This window comes from Lycium ferocissimum, chromosome 1 (assembly GCF_029784015.1).
Source record: "Lycium ferocissimum isolate CSIRO_LF1 chromosome 1, AGI_CSIRO_Lferr_CH_V1, whole genome shotgun sequence".
Classification (NCBI taxonomy): domain Eukaryota; kingdom Viridiplantae; phylum Streptophyta; class Magnoliopsida; order Solanales; family Solanaceae; genus Lycium; species Lycium ferocissimum.
The window spans coordinates 13,479,536-13,503,527 of NC_081342.1; the positions used below are offsets into that span (position 1 = coordinate 13,479,536).

General features: G+C 34.2%; 1 protein-coding gene across 4 annotated transcripts; it reads left to right on the forward strand.

Annotated features, from left to right (window-relative positions):
- The first annotated feature begins 13,514 nt into the window (after positions 1-13,514).
- On the forward strand, positions 13,515-22,229 carry LOC132048927 (uncharacterized). 4 transcript variants are annotated; one of them, XM_059439608.1, is made up of 3 exons: positions 13,518-13,634; positions 16,115-16,182; positions 21,237-22,229. In XM_059439608.1, exon 3 carries the CDS (start codon positions 21,239-21,241, stop codon positions 21,959-21,961), a length of 723 nt encoding a protein of 240 aa, XP_059295591.1. In that variant the 5' UTR covers positions 13,518-13,634; positions 16,115-16,182; positions 21,237-21,238; the 3' UTR covers positions 21,962-22,229. The 4 variants fall into 4 exon arrangements, with proteins under 4 accessions (XP_059295602.1, XP_059295591.1, XP_059295596.1 ...); XM_059439619.1 differs by lacking the exon at positions 16,115-16,182 and having other exon boundaries at positions 13,515-13,537; XM_059439613.1 differs by lacking the exon at positions 16,115-16,182 and having other exon boundaries at positions 13,611-13,634.
- Positions 22,230-23,992: the final 1,763 nt, after the last annotated feature.

The following is a 23,992-nucleotide window of genomic DNA, read 5'->3' on the forward strand; positions in this document are numbered from 1 at the left end:
CTCATTAAGAGTAAAAGAAATTTTTAAAGTTAAATTGTTTCTAAATATAAAAATGTGACATTTTTTATGACAAACTAAAATGGAAAGTGTGTCACATATATTGAAACATAAGGAGAATTTTTTAAGAAAAAGATGTTTATTTTAGAGTTGAAGTGTTTGTCCAAACTTATATGGAAGCTAAATTTTTTTTTTTCCTTCAAAAAGCATGTTTGAAACTTTGGCTAGCACAAACTATTGCTTTAATATAAATTAAGTACTTTTAAAATTGATTAGCCAAATATAAAGTACTTCTCTCCTAAATTACTTTTTAAAAACGTATTTGTATCAAAAATACTTGTTGAAATAAATAAATCAAAAATACTTTTTGAAATAAATAAATGCGAAGTAACATCTCCAAATGCGCCTTATACAAAAACTCGTGTTTACTTTATCATTTATCATATTAATCTACTTTCACATCTTGAATCCTGTAACGAATGTACAGGCAAATCATCAATTAAAGATTTGTGTGAATATTAGACAATATTGACACATCCATAAAAAGCTATGTGACCAAAATAGTCCCTTAAGTTTGGCGCAGAATTCAAATTCATCCTTGTTTCTCTTATATAGAAATGAGAGTTTGTGGAGTTTGTCATGGACAAATAAGGACAAAAGTGAAATTAAGCATTTCCTCATGCTTAACAATGTTGTACTCTTTGCTTTACGTTTCTTTTAATTCATGTTTTATCCCTTTTAGTGTGGGACCCCAATATAGAAATGGGAGTTTGTGGAGTTTGTCATGGACAAACAAGGACAAAAGTGGAATTAAGCATTTCCTCATGCTTAACAATGTTGTACTCTTTGCTTTACATTTCTTTTAATTCCTGTTTTATCCCTCTTAGTGTGGGACCAACTTTTCTTTTAGGATTTTTAAGTCTTTTTTTTTAATCTTTTTAAAAAAGAATCTAATTACGTGATGCAATTTTTAGGAAATAGTATGCATATACTCTTATCACTAAATTTTACCTGTAATTGTATATGTCAATTACTTTTTAAATTACAAGTATCTAAAGAAGAGAATAATTTAATTAAAAATAAAATCGTTGTTTAATGATAATTATTCTTCAAAATAAAGTTGATTTCAAATTTAGAATAAAGCAGTGGAAGGATTAAAATATTTAGTTAGGTGGAAAGACTTTTGCGGATTAAAATTTGATCGCAATAATTTTAATTTACTATTTCATTCTCACATAATCAGAGACTCAACAATGGTACTTACCATATCAAGTGCAAATTCTATAATTAATCCTTTTTAAAATGTAATCTTTAGAATATAATAAGTTAATGATGATAAGATGAACTTTAAAGTCCATACTAGAAAGAATAAACTACTTGAAAATATCTTACAAGAAAATTAATAATTCCTTCAAAAAAAAAGAGATTGTAAAATAGCCTTTATTTTTTAGTTAAAAAAGAGTATCCACTTACCAAATCAAGAAAGAATTAATCTTATTTTTTCAAATTTGCCCTTATTAAGTGTTAAGTGACTAAATTTCAATACCTATTTAATTAGGAATAATTTAGTCAAATTACCTATTTTTTAAGGAATTAGTATTTTCTCAAAAAGGTGTGTATGTGGCAAGTGACGCTCTTTTTGAGCCGGAGCGATTAATGTAAAAAGAGAGAAAAAAAATCTCTTTCTATTTTACAATATATTGCATTAATTCTGAAATAGAAATTATGTGCATGAAATAGATGAAAAAAATATGACTACATATTCATGTACTTTATATATAAGCATGAAACAGAAATTCATGTGTATGTATTTATTAAGCAAGTGAAAGGATATTGATGATGATGTATATAAATAGCAAGAATAAATATGAGGGGATTGCAATATGCGTGTGCATATGTGTTGTCAAAGAGTTTGAATAATTTTTTTTAAAAAAACTTTTTTTTATTACATAGGGGGTAGGGGAGAGCGAAATGGGGAGGGGATTACAATGTGAGGATTCAAATTCTCACCAAGAAGGTAAAAATTCAAGTAGCCAATCAACTGAAGTATTTGATAATGAGGAGCTCAGAAAGATAGAAAAGATATGAGTTATTTGATAATTTAATTCTAACAGTATGAGAAGACAACATACTAATTAAGTTTCCCCATTAGATTACATATTTACGTTACGATTGTACAGTTTATATTAGAATATCTTCACATGTGAAAAAGCACTAGCTAATAGGAGTAGTATAGAAGAAGCAAGGCTTAAATTACCCCATCCTACACTACTTTGCGTTTTTCATTTATTGTCTACGCATTTTCCAACTCTTTTTATTCTAAAGGACTTCCTGTGGCAGATTGATTTGACAGTCAAGACTGAATTATGGTATGAAATACTTGAAGATCGGCTGCATCAACCTTTTAAGAATCTACTTAGTTTCATAGCTCTCAATCTTACGTAAAATAAAACCCAAAATAATTGTATATGTCACTTTTGTTGAGCTGTATCATGTTGTTTATGTTGTTATACATTCATGACATTCATGTATGATGCTTAAGCATATTATTGTTACTTTAAGAGTCGTCAGCTTGCTGAAAATACTAGAATCATATTGTGTAATTGAAATATTTCTCATGTTGGGATACCATACTAGTTCTTTGATGTGAAGCACTAATAGTCCTCTATGTTGGTAACATTGGAGCACTTTTAATCCTAATCCAACAGTTTCCGTCAAAACTAACCGAAGATTTCATTTGCAGGTCATGTATATTCTTGGTAAAACTTAAAAGTTTCTCTATCAGAAAAAAGTCCCTTGACCCGAAGAACTTTATTATGTGTCATATGTGAGACATTTTTTTGTTTCGCAAAAAAATGGATCCAAATTTTATACATTTGAGTCCATAAATTTTGGGTCCATATTTGTGTGTGGCAAAAAGGTCTCTCACACAATTAGTGTAAGTTGTGTGAGACACATAATAAAAATGAAGTATACCGCATCAAACCCAACAGAATGGTTTCATAGACATACTTTGTTTTCTTTGAATATGTTGAGCAAGTGTTTGGCTGTGTAATTGTGTACGACAGATTTTCTCATATTTTGCTTGTTTTTTCGTTATTAATTAGGACTTTGTGTATTACAAATATATATATGCTTCTATTCTATTACATATAAGGTGATGTTTGTATTTACAATAATATGTATTGGCATTTCTCCAGCAATAGGCCCTCCGTTAAAATTTACTTTGATAGAACTAACATTTGTTTTTTCTGGCTTCTTTTTCTCTATTTTCTTTTTTCTTGGTCATGGTACGTTGTATATACACGGCAGTAAAAGATTGTGTACGAGTACGAGTAGCAAAATCAGCCCATGAAAGCATGATCCGTTCAAACCCATTTAAGTCTGGGCTGATTATTAACACAAAATTGCACGGTTTGTCCTTCAAATGAGTTGGTCTTTAATTTTTGTCCTTCAAATGGGCTGGTCTTTAATTTTGCCCTTTCTTTCATTTAAGGTTGAAGTGGTGAAAACACCCCTAAACTTGACACGTGTTCGTACTTTAGTCCCTGAACTATTGACCCTCTTAAAAACACCCCTAATCTTGGCCAACTCAATTTAAATTCACCCCGTGTTAGGACACCTCAGCAACGTGAATCCACGCGCTATCCACTTGGCATTTTCTTGTTGTGCCATGTGGCAAGATGGGGTGAATTTAAATTGGGATTTGCCAATATTAGGGGTGTTTTTAAGTGTTGCAATAGTTTGGGACTAAAGTAATAATTTGTCTAAGTTTAAGGGTGTTTTCACCACTTCAGCCTTCATTTAATGAATCTTTTTTTTATCAAAATGCCCTCCAACCTAAAACATAACATTTTTTCTTTGACCCGCATTGCATTGGTATAAGTAAGCTCTTATTTCTTTCATTTTCAATTTTACAGTGATATATGCTAGTTTGATTTTTAATTTGGTGTTTGTTGTTTTTAATCATTTTGTAATCATATGAATCTGCGTTTAATTCTGATTCATTAAACCTATTTTGGTGACATAATTTAGTGTTTGATATCAGTTATGCTTTTCTTGGTTAGACTACTGTTGATACTTGATACTACCCAATTACAAGATTAACAGGTGGCTTTCCCTTCTTCATGATGTAACATAACAATTGATTTAGAGGAAAAAAGTAAACTCTTAATCTTTGTGTATTTTTCTCAAGTTGAAGGACACATCAATTATTAATACCTACAAGAACCCAGTTACCTATCCACAAGCATGCATATAAATCCTAGGACTTTTGTACATTTGTGATCATTTTCGTTTTCACTGTATTGCTTGTGATTTGGTTTGAATCTAATGCATTTGTTTATACTATATTACTTGAGATGTTTTCTTCTGGTGGACAAATATAAGAAGCCCATTTGGTATTTGATAAAAATGTCACAATAGAGATAGTGCCACTTCAACAATAACAATTAATGGGATCGTGTTTTAGAAGTTTTAGTTTCTGACATTTGTAGGTTGAGTAGTTTTAATTCCTTTATTACTATGAGATAGATTTAGAATCATTTCACAAATTAAATTTCGAAGAACAATAGAAGTACCTCAGAGAGACATGATTACATTATTTAGTGAAAAATATTTCCAATGGTTGATATTGACATATATACAGGCGATGGTGCACATCATAGATAGTAACTTATGATTTACTAAATATTTTCACTACTGGTTGTAGTTAGTGTTGGTTTCAATTGTCTTAAATAAGCTATTGATGTTGAAATACAATATAACTTAGATCTAATTGTTTGAAATTAGCTCATTAACATGGTTATATTCACCAACAACGCTTTATAATATGCTTATAATTATCTGTGCCGTTATGACTGGTCGAGGCATGGTTAGGGTGTAGTGCTGTTGTTGGAATGTCAAATATAAGGTATAATGTTGCAATTATGTAATGTACACGTAAATTGTTTACTAAATTTCCATTTTGCTTTAGTGTTGAACTCTTTCTCAGTGACTTAAAGAAGAACAAAGAAGTTGACTATAAGAGAAATAAAGCTGTAAATTTGCATCTTTGATTGGACGGGCAGCACCAAAACACAAGGATAATTTGAAGATTCCAAAGTTAGTCAAGTTAGGCTTTAAGACATATCTTTAGATTCCAAAGTTACTCAAGTTAGCCTTTAAGACCTAACTTTAAATTCCGAAGTTAGTCAAGTTAGGCCTTACTAGATTTCAAGATTAGTCAAGTTAGGCCTTATTAGATTTCAAAATTAGTCAAGTTAGGCCTTAAAGCCTAAATTTAGATTCCAAAATTAGTCAAGTTAAGTCAAGTTAGGCCTTAAGGCATAACTTTAGATTTCAAAGTTAGTCAAGTTAGGCCTTAAGGCCTAAATTTAGATTCCAAAATTAGTCAAATTAGGCGGCTTAACTTTATATTCCAAAGTTAGTCAAGTTAGGCCTTAAGGCATAATTTTAGATTTCAAAGTTAGTCAAATTAAGCCTTAAGGCCTAATTTTAGATTCCAAAGGTAGTCAAGTTAGGCCTTAAGACATAACTTTAGATTATAAAGTTAGTCAAGTTAGCATTTTAAGGCATAACTTTAGATTTCAAAATTAGTCAAGTAAGGCCTAACTTTAGAATCCAAATATATTATTAAAGAAAATGACATAAATTACTAAAAAAGTTCAATATTGTAGTAAAAAAAATCCATTCCAATCCATCGAATTATTCAGATTTTTGATGCAAAAGATTTAAATTACACTTTTAGCTTAAACTATTTTGGCACAGAGTTCCAAATTCCATAGTCATAGAGATTGTGCTCCATATCCTTCTCACACCAATATTCAAAACAAAATAATATAGTTGTGTACGGTAAAAACCGGATGTATGTAAGACCTGTGAGACCGGGGACCGGAGATAAGAAGAGACAGACGTGAGTACCGAGTCTTCCCTTCGGACTGGTGGAATTGCACCAGCTGCGGCTGATTTGAGAAAAGTGAAACAAATTTGTTTAGTCCGGTATCTTCGGATCAAACTCCGCATCACAGCCAGTCCGGTTTCTCCATGACCGAGTTGATAGTGGTCGATAGTCCGGTCAAAGATGACCTAGTTGATCGTGGACGTTAGTCCAGTTAATCAGTTACAAAATCGCCACACGTCAACATCGCTCTGTCACATTGTACCGACAACCGTACGAGTGTCAAACCGTACGACCCAACCTTATCCTTTTAGGGTTTTCTTTATTCTAAAAGGGTTTTATGTTGTATGCAAGGCCCATAAGACAAAACTATAAATAGGGGGCATTTCCTTACTTTTAAGGGGTTAGCTTTTAGGATCTAAGAACATTGTATCAGGAAATATATATCATTTCTATCCTTGGCCCGAATCAGTGGAATATTATTGTCTTTAGCTTACTCTTCTAATACCATTAACTTAATCATCCATAGCAACGTATTTATTCAAGTTATTAACGCATATATTCCTATATACATACCATTGCACACAAATCCATATATATATTCCATAAAAAACCAAAAATAGATTAATGTTTATCCACGTATCATATACCTTACTTACAAATTCAATTGATTACCTAAATTCGGGGTAAACAATAGTATTTAATACTAATAAAGGAAATAAATATATTAAAATAAATACTAGCACTAGTAATGTATTGCATTCAGTTTCAGTTCAGTATGTGCTCCCCTCTTGCCAGTCCTCCATAGTAGTTAAATTAAGAACCCATCCGGCACCGTCAAATAATCACAATTGACCCCACCGATACGATCTAACGGCTGAGAATCAATCACAAAGAGTATCACGAAGCTCCCAAGAATCTCCACGTGTCACCAAACATGGACCCCACATCCCATCTCTTCCACCTTCTGTAGTTTTCTCTGCTTCCCCGGGATTCCTACTCCTTCTATAGTTGCTCAAGCTTCATGATCCATCAGTGGCGGACCCAGGATTCTGGGTTCGTGGGTGCTTAACTTTTCTTTGACGTAAAGTGATTATAGTATAAGTGTACAACTATTTCATGAACACAAAGGTGAAAAAAGATAATGTGAAAACTCGTACTATTAATGTTATGAATATCGGAAATTTGTGATGAAAAACACACGAGAAATGATTTTTGGGTAAGTTTTACGATTCTGAAAGAACTGTCCGTCTTTAGAAGTAGTCAAACTTCGGAGCGAAGGCGGAGCTAGAATTTAGAGTTTATGAGTCTGAACTTGCTGTCAAACTCATAATCGTTTAGAATTTGGAGTTTATGAGTCTAAACTTGCTGCCAAACTCATAATCGTCATAGTTAATGGGTTCACAATTAAATATTTATACATATTTAATTAAAAAATTAATACATGTACAGGATCTAAACAAAAGTTAGTAATTAATACTCTCCCTCCGCCCCTGCTTCGGAGTCTTTCATTTTTTAAGTAGATTTTTTATTTCTTTCTTTGCTATAGAGAATTAGATAAAGTAAAAAAGCAAGTAAAGAAATAAAGAAGGTAAAACAATAGCCAACGAAAAAATAATCTGAAAAGAATTAGGAGTAGTATTGGGACAAAAATCTGAAAAAAATTGTACCGTAAAAGAATTAAAAGAGAAGGATTCAATTGGGCAAAAGAGAACATGAAGTACCTTACCTTGATAATAATAATAATAATATAAGGAAGAAGGATTAGTTTGACTGAGTAAACTCTACATTGTTTGGGGTGAGAAGTCAACCCTCGCCTCCGTAAATTCATGAACCCTTCAGCACCCTTCCCTCACCAAAGTACCCGATAGACATTTCATTTATTGGGTGCTTGCTCACTCTTTATATACATTTTCCTAAATTTTCTACCTATATTCTACGTATCCGTGTCCAGGTCAATGGGTGCTCAAGCACCCAAATTTAATATGTAGATCCGTCATTGGATCCATCGTGTTTTTACCCCAGGGTATTTTCGTCCAGCTATTTTTGACTTAAAAGGTTGAAGGATAAAAATTAAAGACAAGCATATTGCATGGCAGAAATTAAAGACCACCTCAAATTAGGGACATTTCTGCCAATGACCCGATTATTAACCCGTTCAATTATTAGCTGGGCAATTTGCAGGATTTCCCTTCGTTGGGGATGGTGTTTGATTTTTTCCCCTTCAAATTGGTGGTCTTTAATTTTTGCCATTCGCTAAAAATTTCTTGATTTCGGATTCGAACCTCCGCTTAATTAAAAATTTTAAAAAATTTGTAAGGTAGAGTTTTGACTTCAAAACTCTGCCTTAAGACAGAATTTACATGAGCAAAATTTGCAAAATTCTGCCTCAAGGCAGAATTTGTATGGATAGAATTTTGCAAAATTTTGAAGCAAAATTCTACCTTGAGAATCCAAATATCAGCCTTGTGATTTTTTTTATTGAGCTGAGATTCGAACCCACAACTTTGGGGTATTAGGTGAAGGCCAAAAATTAAAACCACCAATTTGAAGGGCAAAAATTAAAGACCACCCCAAATGAAGGGCAATCCGCGGAAAAAAAAAAATGTGTGTGCTCATTTCAGTCCAACCCATTTCAGCCCATAAAAGGTCTTTTTTTTTTTTTTTTTTTGCGCGGATTACCCTTCCTTCATACGGAGTGGTCTTTAATTTTTACCCATGCTTCTCATTTAATGAAAATTTACGGGGGTAAAGTATCCTTATTCGCTGGTCTACGAAATCAAAGATTCTAGGAAATTTCAACATAGAAACTATGCCTTGTCTGACATAATTCAGTAGAAATTAAGTTATCCAGCATAAGTTGCGTAGTTTAATTCGTTTGGCATCAATTTATAGAAACTGTCTTGTCTAACATAAGTTTTGCAGAAATGAAATTATACCAGATAAAATTAATTTATACAGAACTATGCCGGACAAGACATAGTTTCTATGAAACTTTGCCTTACAAAATTAGATCATAGATCTGATTTTTTTATTTATTTGTTTTTTGATGTCAGGGATATTTTCGGCGCCCATAAAAAGTTGCGATGATATGCAATCTAAATTGACTCATGCAAAATCATGTCAAAATATTTTCAAATTTTTTTTATTTTATTTTGATATGTTATATATAGTCATTAATAAAGAAAGAAAATGGTTTTATTAGGCAATAAAAAATTATAAAAGAACAATCAAGGAAATTAAAAGCTTAAGAAGAATTGGGTGGGTTATGTTATGACTTGCTTTTTAGCCCATTTTTGCCTAAATAGTTTTGAGGGGGTTATTTATTAAGTCGGCCCGTTATCTAGTTGAATTAAACCTTTCACCTCTTATAGTAAATGTTGTGAAGAGGAAAAAAATGTTTCATTTCCACTACTAGAGGCCATTTTAGCAAAAGAGTCTCCTATCATGTTAGCTTCCTTGAGACAATGTGTGAAGCTGATTGAAGAATTTCCAATATAGTTGTTGGTATCCTTATGAGCCTCTTCAAATTGAGATTTTCTGTGGACTTGTTTTGGAGCATATTCACAATAACCAAATAGTCAATCTCTAGGGTGTGTTCGGTATGGAGGAAAATGTTTTCCTAGAAAATAAGTGAATTTCCACTTATTTTTTTCAATTATTGGGTAGTAGAAAATAGTGAATTTCTTTACTTATTTTCTCATGTTCGTTTGGTTGATAGAAAACGTTTTCGGAAAATACAATTTTTTTTTTTTTTTCATCCAAGCCTCACCAACCTCAACCCAACCCCATACATTGTTTCCACTCCCACCCACCCACCTATGCCCCCACCCCCCACCCAAAAAAAAAAAAAAAAAATTCTTTTGATTTTTTTTGTTTTTTGCACCCCCACCCCAACCCTCACCAACTCCAAGCCAACCCCATACCCCCACACCCCACTCCCACCCACCCACCCACCCCTACGCCCCCACCCCTCTCTATTTTTTTTTGCACCCCCACCCCCAACCACTCCCGTAAACCATACACCACCCCCTCCCCCCGCACCTACGCCTCCCCCCACAACATTTTTTTTAAAGTTTTTAATTTTTTTTCTGAATTTTCTACACGACCACATCCCCCATCACCCGCCTGCCCCCTTCAATGGAACCCATACCACACCAACACCCCCCCCCCCCAACAATTTTTTTTGAAGTTTTTTATTGTCTTTTGCGGGTTTCTACACCCCTACCCCAAAAAAAAAAAAAATTTTCACCACCAAGAATACCCCATCACCCCCTCCAAAAGTTTTAATTTTTAACCACGCAAATATTCAATTTTTATAATTGTCAACTTTTTTTTCAATTTTTTTTTTGGGGGGGGGGGTGGGTGCAAAAACCAAAACAAATGTCAAAACTTTTTTTTCAAAAAAAAATATTTGGGGGTGGCGAAAAGGTGCAAAAAACCAAAAGAAATGTCAAAACTTTTTTTCAAAAATATTAATTTTTTTTTTTAACCGTTTGGGGGGGGGTGCGGGTAGGGTGGGGTGAAAACCAAAACAAATGTCAAAACTTTTTTTTAAAAAATATTTTTTTGGGGCGGGGATGGGGGTAGGGTGCGGCGTGGGGTGGGTTGGGGGTTGCGGGTGCAAAAACCCAAAAAAATGTCAAACATTTTTTTAAAAAATATTAATTTTTTTTCCGGATTAATAAAAAAGCGGGGTGGGGGAGGGGTAGGGTGCGGGGGTGGGTGGAAATTAAAAAAAGAAAGTAGAAACTTTTTTTTTTTTCAAAAAAAATAATTTTGAGGGGAGGGGTTAGGGTGTGGGGTTTGGGAAAAACCAAAAATAATGTCAAAACTTTTTTTGGAAAACAAAATTATTTTTGGGCGGGGGTGGGGGGTGTGGGGTGGCGTGGGGTTTGGTGGTTGGTGGAATGAACTTGTGAACTTGTTTCCTTACTTTTATTAGGAAAGTCATTTTTCCCAATTTTGAGGAAAATGTTTTCCAAAAGAAAATGTTTTCTAAAATTTTTGACCAAACGAACATGAGAAAATTGGAAAACATTTGTTTTCCTCCATACCGAACACACCCCTAATGTAAAACTTTCAAATCCCTTTTGCAAACACCATTGCACAACAAATTTTGCTGTTGTTGCCTCTATGTGATTACTGCTTCTACATTGAACATACAACAATTGGACTAAGTGGTTGTTTGGTACATAGGATATGGTGGGATATCCCGGGATAAGTTTGAGATTAAATTTGTATTGTGTTTAGCAGATGACAATTTTTTTTATTGTGTTTATGGTCTACTAAATACAGTAAAAAATCTCAAACTTAATCCTGAATATTTTGCTTATTCCATCAAATTTAAAATTATTTTATCCCACCTCTCAGATAAAATAAATTATTGCAAAAGCTATAATTTCGATATAATTTAGTGTGACAACCAAACACCAAGGAGTTTTGTGCAAGAAACCAAAAGTTTTAGAAAATATTCATTATAGGTAAAGAAGTCTTTTTGGTCGACTTTTAAGGTAAGAAGCATTTGACTTCCAGGTGACTTCTTCCATTAGTCCTTAACGAAATTCATTTGTTAGGACCAAACATAGAACCCGTTTGGATGGGCTTATAAGTTGGTCAAACCAACTTAGAAGCCCTTTTTAGCTTATTTTAGTGTTTGAATACATTCTTCAAAAGTCTTGGAAAAAAAAATATTTTTGGGCGGGGTGGGTCTTTAAAGGAGTGGGGGTGAGGGGGGGCTTAAAAGCCATTTTCGTTGACCAATAAAATTACTTTTGTATGTCTTATATTTTACGGAAAAGGGCCAAAATTACCCTTGAACTTTGAAAAATAGTAAAACATTCATACCCTTTTATTACTTTAGTTGGCCTTATATTACTGCTTATACATTGGGGTCAACAATTGGACTAAGTGGTTGTTTGGTGATATGGTGGGATATCGGGATAAGTTTTTAAATTTGTATTGTTTTAGTAGATGATAATTTTTTATGGTCTACTAAAATAACTCAAACCGATCCGAATTTTTTTTTTTTCCATCAAAATAACTGATAATTTTTTCAAAAAAATATAAAAATAATTTCGTATTATTTTTCTTTGTCAAAAAAAAGTTTTAGAAAATATTCATTATAGGTAAAAAGTTTTTTGGTCGACTTTTAAATAATTTTGAAGGGGATGGGGACCAAACATAGACCCGTTTGGATGAAGGGCAGTTGATCAGAAGTATAATTTTTGTTTGAATACGTCGGCAAAAATAAAGTGGGGGTGAGGGGGGGGGGCTTAAATTACTTTTAAAGTCGCGTAATTTTTACTTTTCCGTATATTTTATTCTAATTCCCACACTAAAGCCCTAAAAGTGAGGATCTCTTCCTCTTTTCATCATCTTCTACAAACAACGCAGTCACTTTTTTTAAGCCCATCCAAACGGGCTCAAATTTTTCATCACTGTAAACCCTAATTTCAAAATCAGCAATATTAAGGAAGCTCATCTATCTTCTATTCGATTTCACAAAACATAAACAGGTACACTTTAATTACTATTTTGTTTTGCAATTTTTTTTTTTTTTTTTTTTGCAATTTTTGAGGCTGATTGTGTGTATGACGAGCTGTTTTTATTTTTTTTAATTTTATGTTCATGTTGTTATGCGCAAAAATATCCGAAACAGCAAAATTTTGCAATTGATTAGTTGCAATTTTTGTGACAGATTGTGTATCTGACGAGTTTTTTTTTTTTTTTTTTTTTTTTTTTGTAATTTTATGCTTATTTTGGTACGCGCGAAAAGTTTCGAAAGAGTGAAAATTTTGATTTAATTTAGTTAATTTTTTAAATTTATTTTGTGGTTATCGGAGACCTAATTTCATCTTTTAGGTTTTTTTTTTCACTATTACAGATATTTGCTTGCAATTTTTTTTTTTTGTTGCAAATTTTGCATTAATTTATTTGGTGATTTCTTTTAGAGATAATGATTAAAAAAACTATAATTTTTTGTGAGTTTCCTACCCGAACTATGAGTTGTTTGCGTTTTCCTACCTGAACTGTCACCAATTATTTATCAAAACATACCTTGATTAGTATCAAATAGTTGATAGCATTGCTTAGTTCTTAGGTTTGTGTATATTGCTATGCGATAAGGAGAACCTTTAATGTTTTTGCAATTTTGAAACGCAAATAAGTGTCTCTTTTAGCTCATGCACCCCCCTTAAGTAACATGTATTTATAAAATTAACTTAAATAAACATTTTATAGTGGAAGTGATTTTAAAATATAAATTACTTTTGATTTGAATCAACTTTAGAGTTTAAAAATCTTTTAAATCAACTTATTTATGGTGTTAACAGCTTTAAGGGTATTTCAGTCATTTTGACAGAAAATAAGTGCTTAACAGCACTTATTTACCAAACACATCAACAACTTATTTTCAGCATAAGCACTTTTATCCAAACACTCAACTGCTTATTTATAAAAATAACTTTCAGCACTTAAAAGTTCTAAAAGCACTTTACACATAAAAGTCACTTTTTTTAAGCCCATCCAAACGGGCTCATAGAGGACTATTAGTGCTTCATATTAAAAGAGTAAGAATAACTTTGGGTTGTGGCCCGTACTTAAGTAACTATTGTGGGCTTTTACACTCTCAAAACCTAGGTAAAAAACAGGAGCAAATATTACCAGCGATTCCTTAAAGAATCCGAAAATTAAAACTGATTGCCGTAGGTTTTGTTCAATTTGAGTCTGTCTCCAGGTTTTCTTCCTCACTCTTTTAAATTTATTTTTTTAGAAAGTCGATTTCTTTATCAAATTGTGTTGTATTAATTGGTTTATGCTAATTGATTGATATTAAGTGTTCCTCCTCAGTCACTTTATAGTAGTAAATGGTTGTGATGAAGTGATGTATATGTATCTCAATTGATCCTATTGATTTTTATAATCAATATATATTCAGAGATTCACAATTCTCTACAATTTTCCATTAGCGTTACACAAACTCCTTGTTTAGATGGTTGTTTCCCGTGGTTCATTATTGTATTGTTTTCACTGATACCATGTTTTGTTTTCATTGTTCTTAAAATTATATTGTATGGTGTTGTAAAGTTGCTGTTATGTGACCTGGAGATCACAGGTTCAAGTCGTGGAAACAACCTCTTGCAGATATGCAAGGTAAGGTTGCGTACAATAGACCCTTGTGGTCCGGCCCTTCCCTGGACCCCACACATAGCTGGAGCTTAGTGCATCGGGCTGTCCTTTTATGGTGTTGTAAACCCATTGTTATATGACCATGAAAAAGCTCAATTTTTGTAACCCACGGATTTGGTGATTTTTCCGTGGTTACTTATGAAAATGTTATTAAACCCCAAACAAATGATACGGTCTATCCAAACATTGTATTCACTAATACAGTATAATATGATACTGTACATTATGAAACCATGGGTAACGACCATCCAAACAGAGTGAAAGAGTTTTGTCTTTCTGGGTTTATTATTAGGCTGTATAAAATGAGCAACAAGCATTTTATTCAGTTTTTTAATCCTTAATTCTGTAGCATAAGTAAAGGCCCATGCACAACAGCCTTTTATGCCCTACCCTTAATTTACAATGTCATACTTGGCACCTAAGTTACTCGAACTCGGGTGCGGGTGTCCGACACGGGTACAAATCCGACGGTCGGATCCTTCATGATCAAAATTTTAGGATTCAGGGATACGGATCTAGGTACGGGTACGGTTAAAAATAAATTTTAAATATAAAAATATAGATATAAAAAATATGCATAATTATGACAAATTAACATGCTAATAATTAATTTAGATATTATCCCTTTTTTCCAAGAAAACATTTATAAATAGCATAATTAGGTTAATTAATACAATTTGCTTACTTAGAGCATATACTTATTTGTAATATATATGAAGTTTAATCCCAAAAAAATAAAAAAAAATTCCATCTCAAAAAATATATATGAAGTTTACTTAAATGAAAAATGTTTGCCTTCAAAGCATATACAGATCTTTAATTTAGAGTTAAATACTTGTATATTATTTAGATTGAAACTCTAAAAGTAAAACTGTAAATTTTGTTTTTGAAAAGGGTGTGAAAAAAAATAGAATTTTAGTTGTAATTATATGTCCGTATCACCAGCAGCAGTACAGTAACAACCCATCGGAGTTGTCGTCCTCCCAGAGTGGCGATGCGAGAGTAGCAGCTGCTTGGCTGAATTTTTCCTTTCTTCGAGCTGTAAAGACGCCGATCTACAGCCAACAATTTCCATAGATGTATTGAATCCGGTGAAATCAACAAATTGAGGTAAGATTCCAGTACTACACTTGTTGAAATTCAAGCTTCAACTTGCAATCTGCCTTTACTCTCTACATCTTTGTTCGTCTCTGCATCTGCGTCTTCTTCTCTAAATCTTCTTCCCCAACAAAACCTTTTCCACGTCTCTGTTTTTTCCCAGTACAACACAACCCATGTCTCTGTTACTACATAGCAGCGGAATTGAAGGTATTCTCTTCAAATCTTGAATTTTCCCCAAAATTTTGGTCAATACACCCGATCTCGGATCCGATACAGATCCCATACCCTTACCCGTGTCAGTGTCGTGTCGACACGGGTACGGCACCCAAACTGCCGAGTCCGAGTAGTTGGCACTTGGTGCCACACAGCTTATTGATTCTTAAAGTTTCATAAATAGTAGTAGTGTTACATCGTAATTTGAAAATACGGTCAAACGTCTCTATAACAACATCATTTGTCTCGATAAGTTTTGGCTGCTATAGCAAAATGCTATTATAGAGAACATTTAATATAATGTCATGGAAAAAATGACTGTTATAGAGGATGACTGTTATAGAGAGGTTTGATAATCTCACTAATATGAGTTGAACACCAATAAGTTCAAAAGGAAAAGGGCTTTGCACTCTAAGTTTTCTTTACCTACATAGGTCTCCAATCTTGCAAATAACATCAGAAAGTAATTTTCTGATATTTGATGAGGAGTTGCTTATTTCTTGTTATGTAATTTGGTAAAGAAGTTAGGGCCTTTTACTTGATGCTTGCCAGAGATTCTTTTATCGACTATCATTAACGATTATGTAAATGGCTTTTGAATTGTTTTTTGAGCTTCCAGGGAAGTTTCTTACGTCCATTTTATAAATTCTTATTAAGGTTTGATTAGTTGAATTGAGCTTTGGAGATGATATTAAATTTTATTGTCTGTTCAAGCTGGCGAGAAAGGAGAAGCTAGGGGATAGATAATAAAAATCCACCAACTTGTAGAACCATTTGGAAAGGTAAAGTAAAATCTTTTCTTGCCTTTAACCTCTGCTGTTCTTCGTTATTTCAAAATAAAATTGCCACGCTTAGAAAGTTACCAGTTTCAAAAAAATAAAATAAAATTGCCGCGCCTAGTTCTATGTCATTTACAACAATATTGGATTCCATTAAGTTGTTCAACCTGAGGGAAGTACAGTTGGATTCAGATTCTGCAATAACTATTACATAAGCTTTGTTTCGAAGGAAATTTGTTCTCGTACTTCAGTCCAATATAATAGGAAATTTGGAAGTTCTCTTCACGCAACCTTTTGCATTAAGGTTAAAGTCTGTCTATTTCTTGACTTTTTTGCATCAAGGTTAAAGTCTGTCTATTTCTTGACGTTTTCTTTATTTCTTGTGATTCCTTTGTTTGTTTTCTATGAAGTAATAGTATTTGTTCATAGAACCTTGTTTTAATCAAATTCTATGGAATGCTTTCCTGGTTGATTCTTTTCTGTACTAAGTTACTCGGACTCGGGTGCGGGTGTCCGACACGGGTACAAATCCGAGGGTCGGATCCTTCATGATCAAAATTTTAGGATTCGGGGATACGGATCTAGGTACGGGTACGGGTGCGGGGATTCGGCTAAAAATAAATTTTAAATATAAAAATATAGCTATAAAAAATATGCATAATTATGAAAAATTAACATGCTAATAATTAATTTAGATATTATCCCTTTTTTCCAAGAAAACATTTATAAATAGCATAATTAGGTTAATTAATACAATTTGCTTACTTAGAGCATATACTTATTTGTAATATATATGAAGTTTAATCCCAAAAAAATAAAAAAATTCCATCTCAAAAAATATATATGAAGTTTACTTAAATGAAAAATGTTTGCCTTCAAAGCATATACAGGTCTTTAATTTAGAGTTAAATACTTGTATATTATTTAGATTGAAACTCTAAAATTAAAACTGTAAATTTTGTTTTTGAAAAGGGTGTGAAAAAAAATAGAATTTTAGTTGTAATTATATGTAATGTTTATCCTCATAGACCAACCAAGGTGGCAGCAAATTAGCAAAGGGTTCAATTCCTAATTTTTATTTTTATTTTTTTGGGCAGCCAACAATCTCCATAGATGTATTGAATCCGGTGAAATCAACAAATTGAGGTAAGATTCCAGTACTACACTCGTTGAAATTCAAGCTTCAACTTGCAATCTGCCTTTACTCTCTACATCTTTGTTCGTCTCTGCATCTGCGTCTTCTTCTCTAAATCTTCTTCCCCAACAAAACCTTTTCCACGTCTCTGTTTTTTCCCAGTACAACACAACCCATGTCTCTGTTACTACATAGCAGCGGAATTGAAGGTATTCTGTTTCCCATCTCTTCAAATCTTGAATTTTCCCCAACACACACGATCTCGGATCCGACACAGATCCCATACCCTTACCCGTGTCAGTGTCGTGTCGACACGGGTACGGCACCCAAACTGCCGAGTCCGAGTAACTTAGTTTCTGTATATGATATGTTTATGTGGATTTGCAGACATTATGTTATTGGTGCATTTGTTTACCTTTATTGTGTTGTTAAGTAACCTTCCTGATCCTAATTTAACTGCACATTTCTTTTAACAAGAGGAAAAACATGCTTAATTATTCATAATGTTTAAATAATTAATTGAAGGAGATAGTACAATGAAAGGTTGAATAGGATGCTTAATTTTGAGATAAAAATTTTTAATTACTGCGGAGACGAAATTGAAAATCCAAAATAGGCGTTTTGGCGTGAACTTTGTTTTTGGAGAATACATAAAGAATATTCTGAGAAAAACTAAGTAAAATTTCTTCTTCGAAAAGTTTTATCAAGCTGTTTAAATCATGAGATGGAAGACTACCGATTAATTTCTTTTTCAGAAAAGTTTTATTGTCCTTATAAAAAATAAAAATAAAAGAAAGAAAAGCTCGACGTTGTTTTTTCTTTTCCTTTTCAAACTTCTCTGTCTTTAAGCTTTATGGAATGGATGATTCGGTCCTGCGATATGATTGTTATTTTCTTGGAAGTGTGGACTAAGTTTATTAGGTTGGTAGTAGAATTCGAAGTTGGAGACCATATGCTACTGCTCTTAATAAATCTATCTTACAATCTTAGTATGCAGTCACATATGTTTGTAACATATAGTAATCTAATGTGCATTTCACCTCAACAGAGCACGGTCCAAAGTGCCAAGTGCCAAAGAGGGATGCCATGTTTTAGGTTAGGATGATTGATTCTGTGGGTCCCGGTGTATGCGTATCTGTATTTTATGAGAGAGAAAACAGTTTTAGCAGAGTTATAATATACCTTCCTCTAGATTCATCCTCTTGTTAAGGAAACCTAGTCCAAATGAAAAATGCTGGATTTCTAAAGAGGGATGTGAATTTTGAATGAGGTTCATTGTAATCAGGTAGTCAGTCATATTTTTTTTTTTGGCAATAGATTGTGTATTATTAGCACAACCATCAAACTTTATACAAGCAGATAGAACCTAAGAGTGACTAGCCACCTTCAGGAATGTTACTAGTGCTCTTAGGCCCCAGGAAAGCCTCACCAATAAACACTTACAACCTTAAGTGCAACTCCTACTAAACAGCAGAAGTAAAAACTAGCAGTTTAACTACAAAATTTCTGAACTATAGCCTGACTCCGTCGTGCCTTCGTGGAATCCTTCAGGTAGTCCACTCTCTCTGCTACTTCTTTTTGAATCTGTATAAGCACCTCCTCTTTATCTAGAGTTATTTTCTTGAAAATTTTCCAATTCCTTGCCTTGCATGTGTGGTATATCATTGCCCCCCAGGAAGCTGTGACAAACTCCTTTTTGAACTGTTTCCATCTCTTATTTTGGATCCACTGCAGTCCATGCCTCACCTCCCTTCTATGCATTGTCATCCCAGTCCACTTCTCCATTTCCTCTCTCAGATAAGAAAACCATTTACAGCTTGTGAATAAGTGGTACTGAGTCTCAACTTGTGCCTCATCACATAAGCAACACTTATCATCCTGTACTGGTATATTCAATCTAATTAGTCTTGCCTTAGTTAAGAGCTTTCCATGGTTGGCCAGCCACAATGTAAATCTGTATCGTGGCAACAGTACTGAATTCCAAATGAGGTTTGAAGTCCTCAATCTAGGGAGCACCGCCAACATAGCATTATAACTACTAGATACAGAGTACCTTCCTGTTGGTGTCAGGCAGTATGTTCCATTTTGGTACCAGCTTGTCATCAGGAGCTTGATGGAGTTCACCTTCTTCCAATACCAACTGCAGTCATTTGGTGGTTTGTGTGTCCAAAAATCCTGCTCTCCTTTCATATATACTCCATGTACCCATCGGATCCTTAACATGTCTTCCTTCTTTGCTAATTGCCATATAAGTTTTCCCACAGATGCCACATTCCAGTTCTTGCAGCTCTTGATGTTTAGACCACCAGCCTTCTTTGGTACACAAATTGTGTCCCATGCTACCAGAGCTATTTTCCTGTTCTCTTCTACCTTACCCCATAGATACTCTCTACACTTCTGGTCCACAGCTTTCAAAACACTTTGAGGGAGGATGAACACTGCTCCCCAATAATTATAAATTGAGAATAAAATTGCTGTAATGAACTTGCATTCGTCCTGCATATGACAAAGTTCTGGAATAACCACTGGAGATTCTCTTGGTTATCTTTTCCACTAATTGATGACAGTCGATGCTACTCCATATCTTGGAAGATAGTGGTAATCCGAGGTACCTAATTGGTAATGTCCCTAGTGCAAACCCTGTCTCTTGTAGCAACTGCTCTTTCGTATCTTCATCTACCCCAGCTATGAACATATTAGATTTATCTAGGTTGGCCACCAATCCAGTCACCTCACTAAAGTGATCCAAAGCTTCCATTACCCTTCTAACTGAGCTAACATTTCCTTTACAGAATATCATCAGGTCGTCGGCAATTATTAGATGAGTCAACTTTGTAACTTTACACATTGGATGGTACTTGAAGTCTGGCAATTCACTCATGTTCTTGAGAATTCTGGACAAGTACTCCATGACCAATACAAACAGCAGTGGTGACATGGGATCACCCTGTCGCAGCCCCCTCTTACCTTCAAAGTACCCGTATCCTTCACCATTTACTTTGACGGTAAACTTTGTGGAGGTGATGCAAGTCATGACCAAGTTTCTAAAATATTCAGGGAATCCATAGCCCTTGAGAGCTTCTGCTATAAAATCCCAGCTGACCATATCATATGCCTTCCGTAGGTCAATCTTCATAAGGCATCTTGGTGTTGTTTTCCTATTATAATGCCTTAGTATATCATGACAGATTAATACATTATGAATAATTGACCTTCCTTCAACAAAAGCAGCCTGATTTTCAGCAACAATAGGCTTGATAGCTTTCTTTAATCTCTGGCAAATCATCTTTGATATACACTTGTACAGCACATTACAACATGCTATAGGTCTGAACTGGCCAGCATTTTGTGGTACATCAACTTTAGGAATCAGAGTTATCAGCGTTGCATTAAGTTGTTTCAACAATTGTCCATTTTGGAAGAACTTCAGTATGGCTTCACAGATGTCCTTGCCTATAACACTCCATGCTTTTTTTGTAGAAATCACTTCCATACCCATCGGGGCCAGGGCTCTTGTTACTGTCTATGCTAAACATGGCCTTCTTCACATCTAGCTCATTATAATCTTCAACCAGGTCCAGTTGTTGGCTGACGGTCAATCTATGCCCATTTTGCAAAAAACTTCTGAATGCATTCAGTCTCTGACTCTCTTTTTTACCTAGCAGCTCCTTATAGAAATCCACCAGGATTTGTGCAACTGTCTCTTGGTTTGTTTGGACCACGTCATTCTTACTCTGTACTTTTTACCTGAAATAAGAAATGTCTTGAGAGTTCAAATAGTATGGTCATGCCTTTATGATTTGACTTTCTGATGGAATGACTATAGGGAGAGAATTGATCTTTGCTCTTGTATGAACTGGAAATATTGTTTTGCCTACACTACATAATTTATGTTTTCTATTTTTCATTGATGTGACCACAGAGATGAGCCGATCAAGTGAAGCAGCTGCCATGAAGCGGAAAAGACCAAACATGGATTCAGCTACTCCAGGACTTGTAGATGCTGACCGTATAGTGCTCGATTTGGTCAAAAGTAAAAGGAATCTGGGTATCTGGGTGGCAGAGGTGAAAAAAGAGGCAAACCTCGCACCAACTATTGTGGATAAATCCCTGATGTCACTGGTGAAAAAGAAGTTGATAAAACAAGTCGTGAATATCCAAAATAAGGGAAGGAAACATTACATGGCTGTTGAGTTTGAACCTTCGGAGGAACTGACTGGTGGTGCATGGTACTCGGAGGGAAATCTTGATAAGGAATTCATCACTATTCTTAGAGACACGTGCCTCAGGGTCATAGCAAAGCAGACAGTCGCTACTACGGAGGGAATCCACGACTTCTTGAAGTACCGGCAAGTTGCTGAGTGTACACGTCAACAAGTCGCAGAAATATTGAACTCTATGGTTCTGGACAATGCTATTATAGAGGTAAAGAGTACTGGATTGGGAGAATATCATTCTATTCCTGTTGGAACAGTTTGTTATCGAACTGCAAGTGGAGCTGCTTTAGGGACTGGCCCGAAAACAATAGGGCCAATGGCTTCAATTCCATGTGGTGCTTGCCCTAGGATTAGTCTATGTACACCAAATGGAATTATATCCCCACAAACCTGTGTTTACTACACTAAATGGTTGAACTTTGAATTTTGATGGACTTCTGAAAGTAAATCCAAAGTACCCTACACTGCCACAAGCTGGTTGCTTTTGAAAGTTTCTCGTTTGTCTTTTGGTTTTGATGAAACCAACTTGCTGATCACCCTTTTCCAGAATCCCCTTTGGGAAGTTTAATGTTTCTATTAAAATGTTTTGACTCTGAAGTATGATGACACAACTCTCACACCTTTTTTGACTTCCTTTTGACATATATCAAATTGTTATCAGCTAGATGTCACTTGAATAAGTCATTCTGTCGTCTCAATTTATTTCAGTAGAGACTACATACTTTGCTCTGAGAGTCCTTCCAATGTTTAAACAGACGGTCCAAAACAAATTCAAACAAGACATTAATGTACTTTCGAAAACAAAAGCACACTGTTTTCTGGCATGAAGTATAATCATAGTACTCCTATACAATCAATGTAGTCCGCATTATTTCGCAGAAAGACAGAGACGATATGTTGTATCAGTGGTAGATGTAGCCTTAGTGCTGCGGGTTCAATATATATATATAAACAAAATTTCAACAGTTCATTGATTATGAAACCATAATTTTAAAGAATACAGTAAGTTCAGTGTTAAGAACTTAGTAGATTGAAACTCATCGAGTTAAAATCTTGGATATGCCTGGTATGCCTCTGGTACGTATAGTCCTTCATATTCTACTGCAGGAATAAAGCACCCTTCTGTGAACTTTTTAGACTGAAAATACACTCTGATACACTTGTTTTCTCTGGGAATCCAATGACTTGGTGAAGCAACAATCTGATCGGATTCTGATGCCTTTCTTGCTCCTTTCTTTCTCAAGTAAATACACCCTCTCTACTTCAGGCATGGCTATAATAAATGCATTCAGTTTGGAGTTTAAGTCTTCTAATTTTTCCATCACTTTGTCATTTGCCAACATGCCATGTAGCACACTTTGGATTATTGGCCAGCTTTCCATCAATGGTAATGCAAAAATCGTTGCTGATCTTACTGTACCCCATGCAATAGATATTAAAGCCCAGAATGTGAAGTATCCCTTGCTAAATTGCCCTGCATTATCAAGTTTGCAACGTAGTTAATCATCGAGCACGCGTAATATTGTCACACTGAAGTTGTAGAAAGATTGAATTTTTCAGACTAACCCACAAGAAGTGTAAGAATAGGCCAGAGAATTACTATATCGAATGTGAAACCGAGGCCCCATTTGATTATCCATGCTTTGGCTCTACTGTCTTTTTCCTCTTCGAACTTTCAGGTCGTACGAAAAAACCTCATTCAAAGAAAAACTCGTTTGACTCTCGACATAGAAAGATGCCACATAAATTGATAATTAGGGAGTAGATGTTAGTGCACTAAACAAAGCAAAACAACCAATGAGCATTTCTTATATTGAGATGGGTCTTGTGCATAGCATCATTAGTTAAACGAAATAGAAACATCTAAGCCTTTGCTTTCAACAAGGTCGTTGTAGTATAGTGGTAAGTATTCCCGCCTGTCACCCGGGTGACCCGGGTTCGATCCCCGGCAACGGCGTAAGTTTTTTTTTATGCTATTTTTTTTTTTTATCAAAACAAATTGCAAAATATGCCTAGAGAATCTATAGAGAGAGACCAAATACAAATGTATCTAAATTTATTTACAAAACCAGCTTGTCCGAAAGTTTATAAAGAAGGAAACTGAAATGTATTACATGTTTAACATCACAAGTCTAAAAAGTCTTTTTTTCTTCCTTAAAACTCCATATCGATTCAGACTGTGCCACATAAATTGAAAAGGGGAGTATAAAAGGAAGGACATAATCATATAACTTATACTCTCAGTGACAAAAATATGAAAAACTCCCACAGGAAAAAGAAAGGTAAAAGTAAAAATGCTATTTTTTTTATCAAAACAAATTGCAGAATATGCCTAGAGAATCTATACAGAGAGACCAAATGCAAATGTATCTAAATTTATTTACAAAACCAGCTTTTCCGAAAGTTTATAAAGAAGGAAATTAAGATGTATAACATGTTTAACATCACAAGTTTAAAAAAT

Excerpts from the sequence above, each read along its gene's own strand:
- LOC132048927 (XM_059439619.1), top strand. The coding sequence starts at position 21,239 with ATGAGCCGATCAAGTGAAGCAGCTGCCATGAAGCGGAAAAGACCAAAC.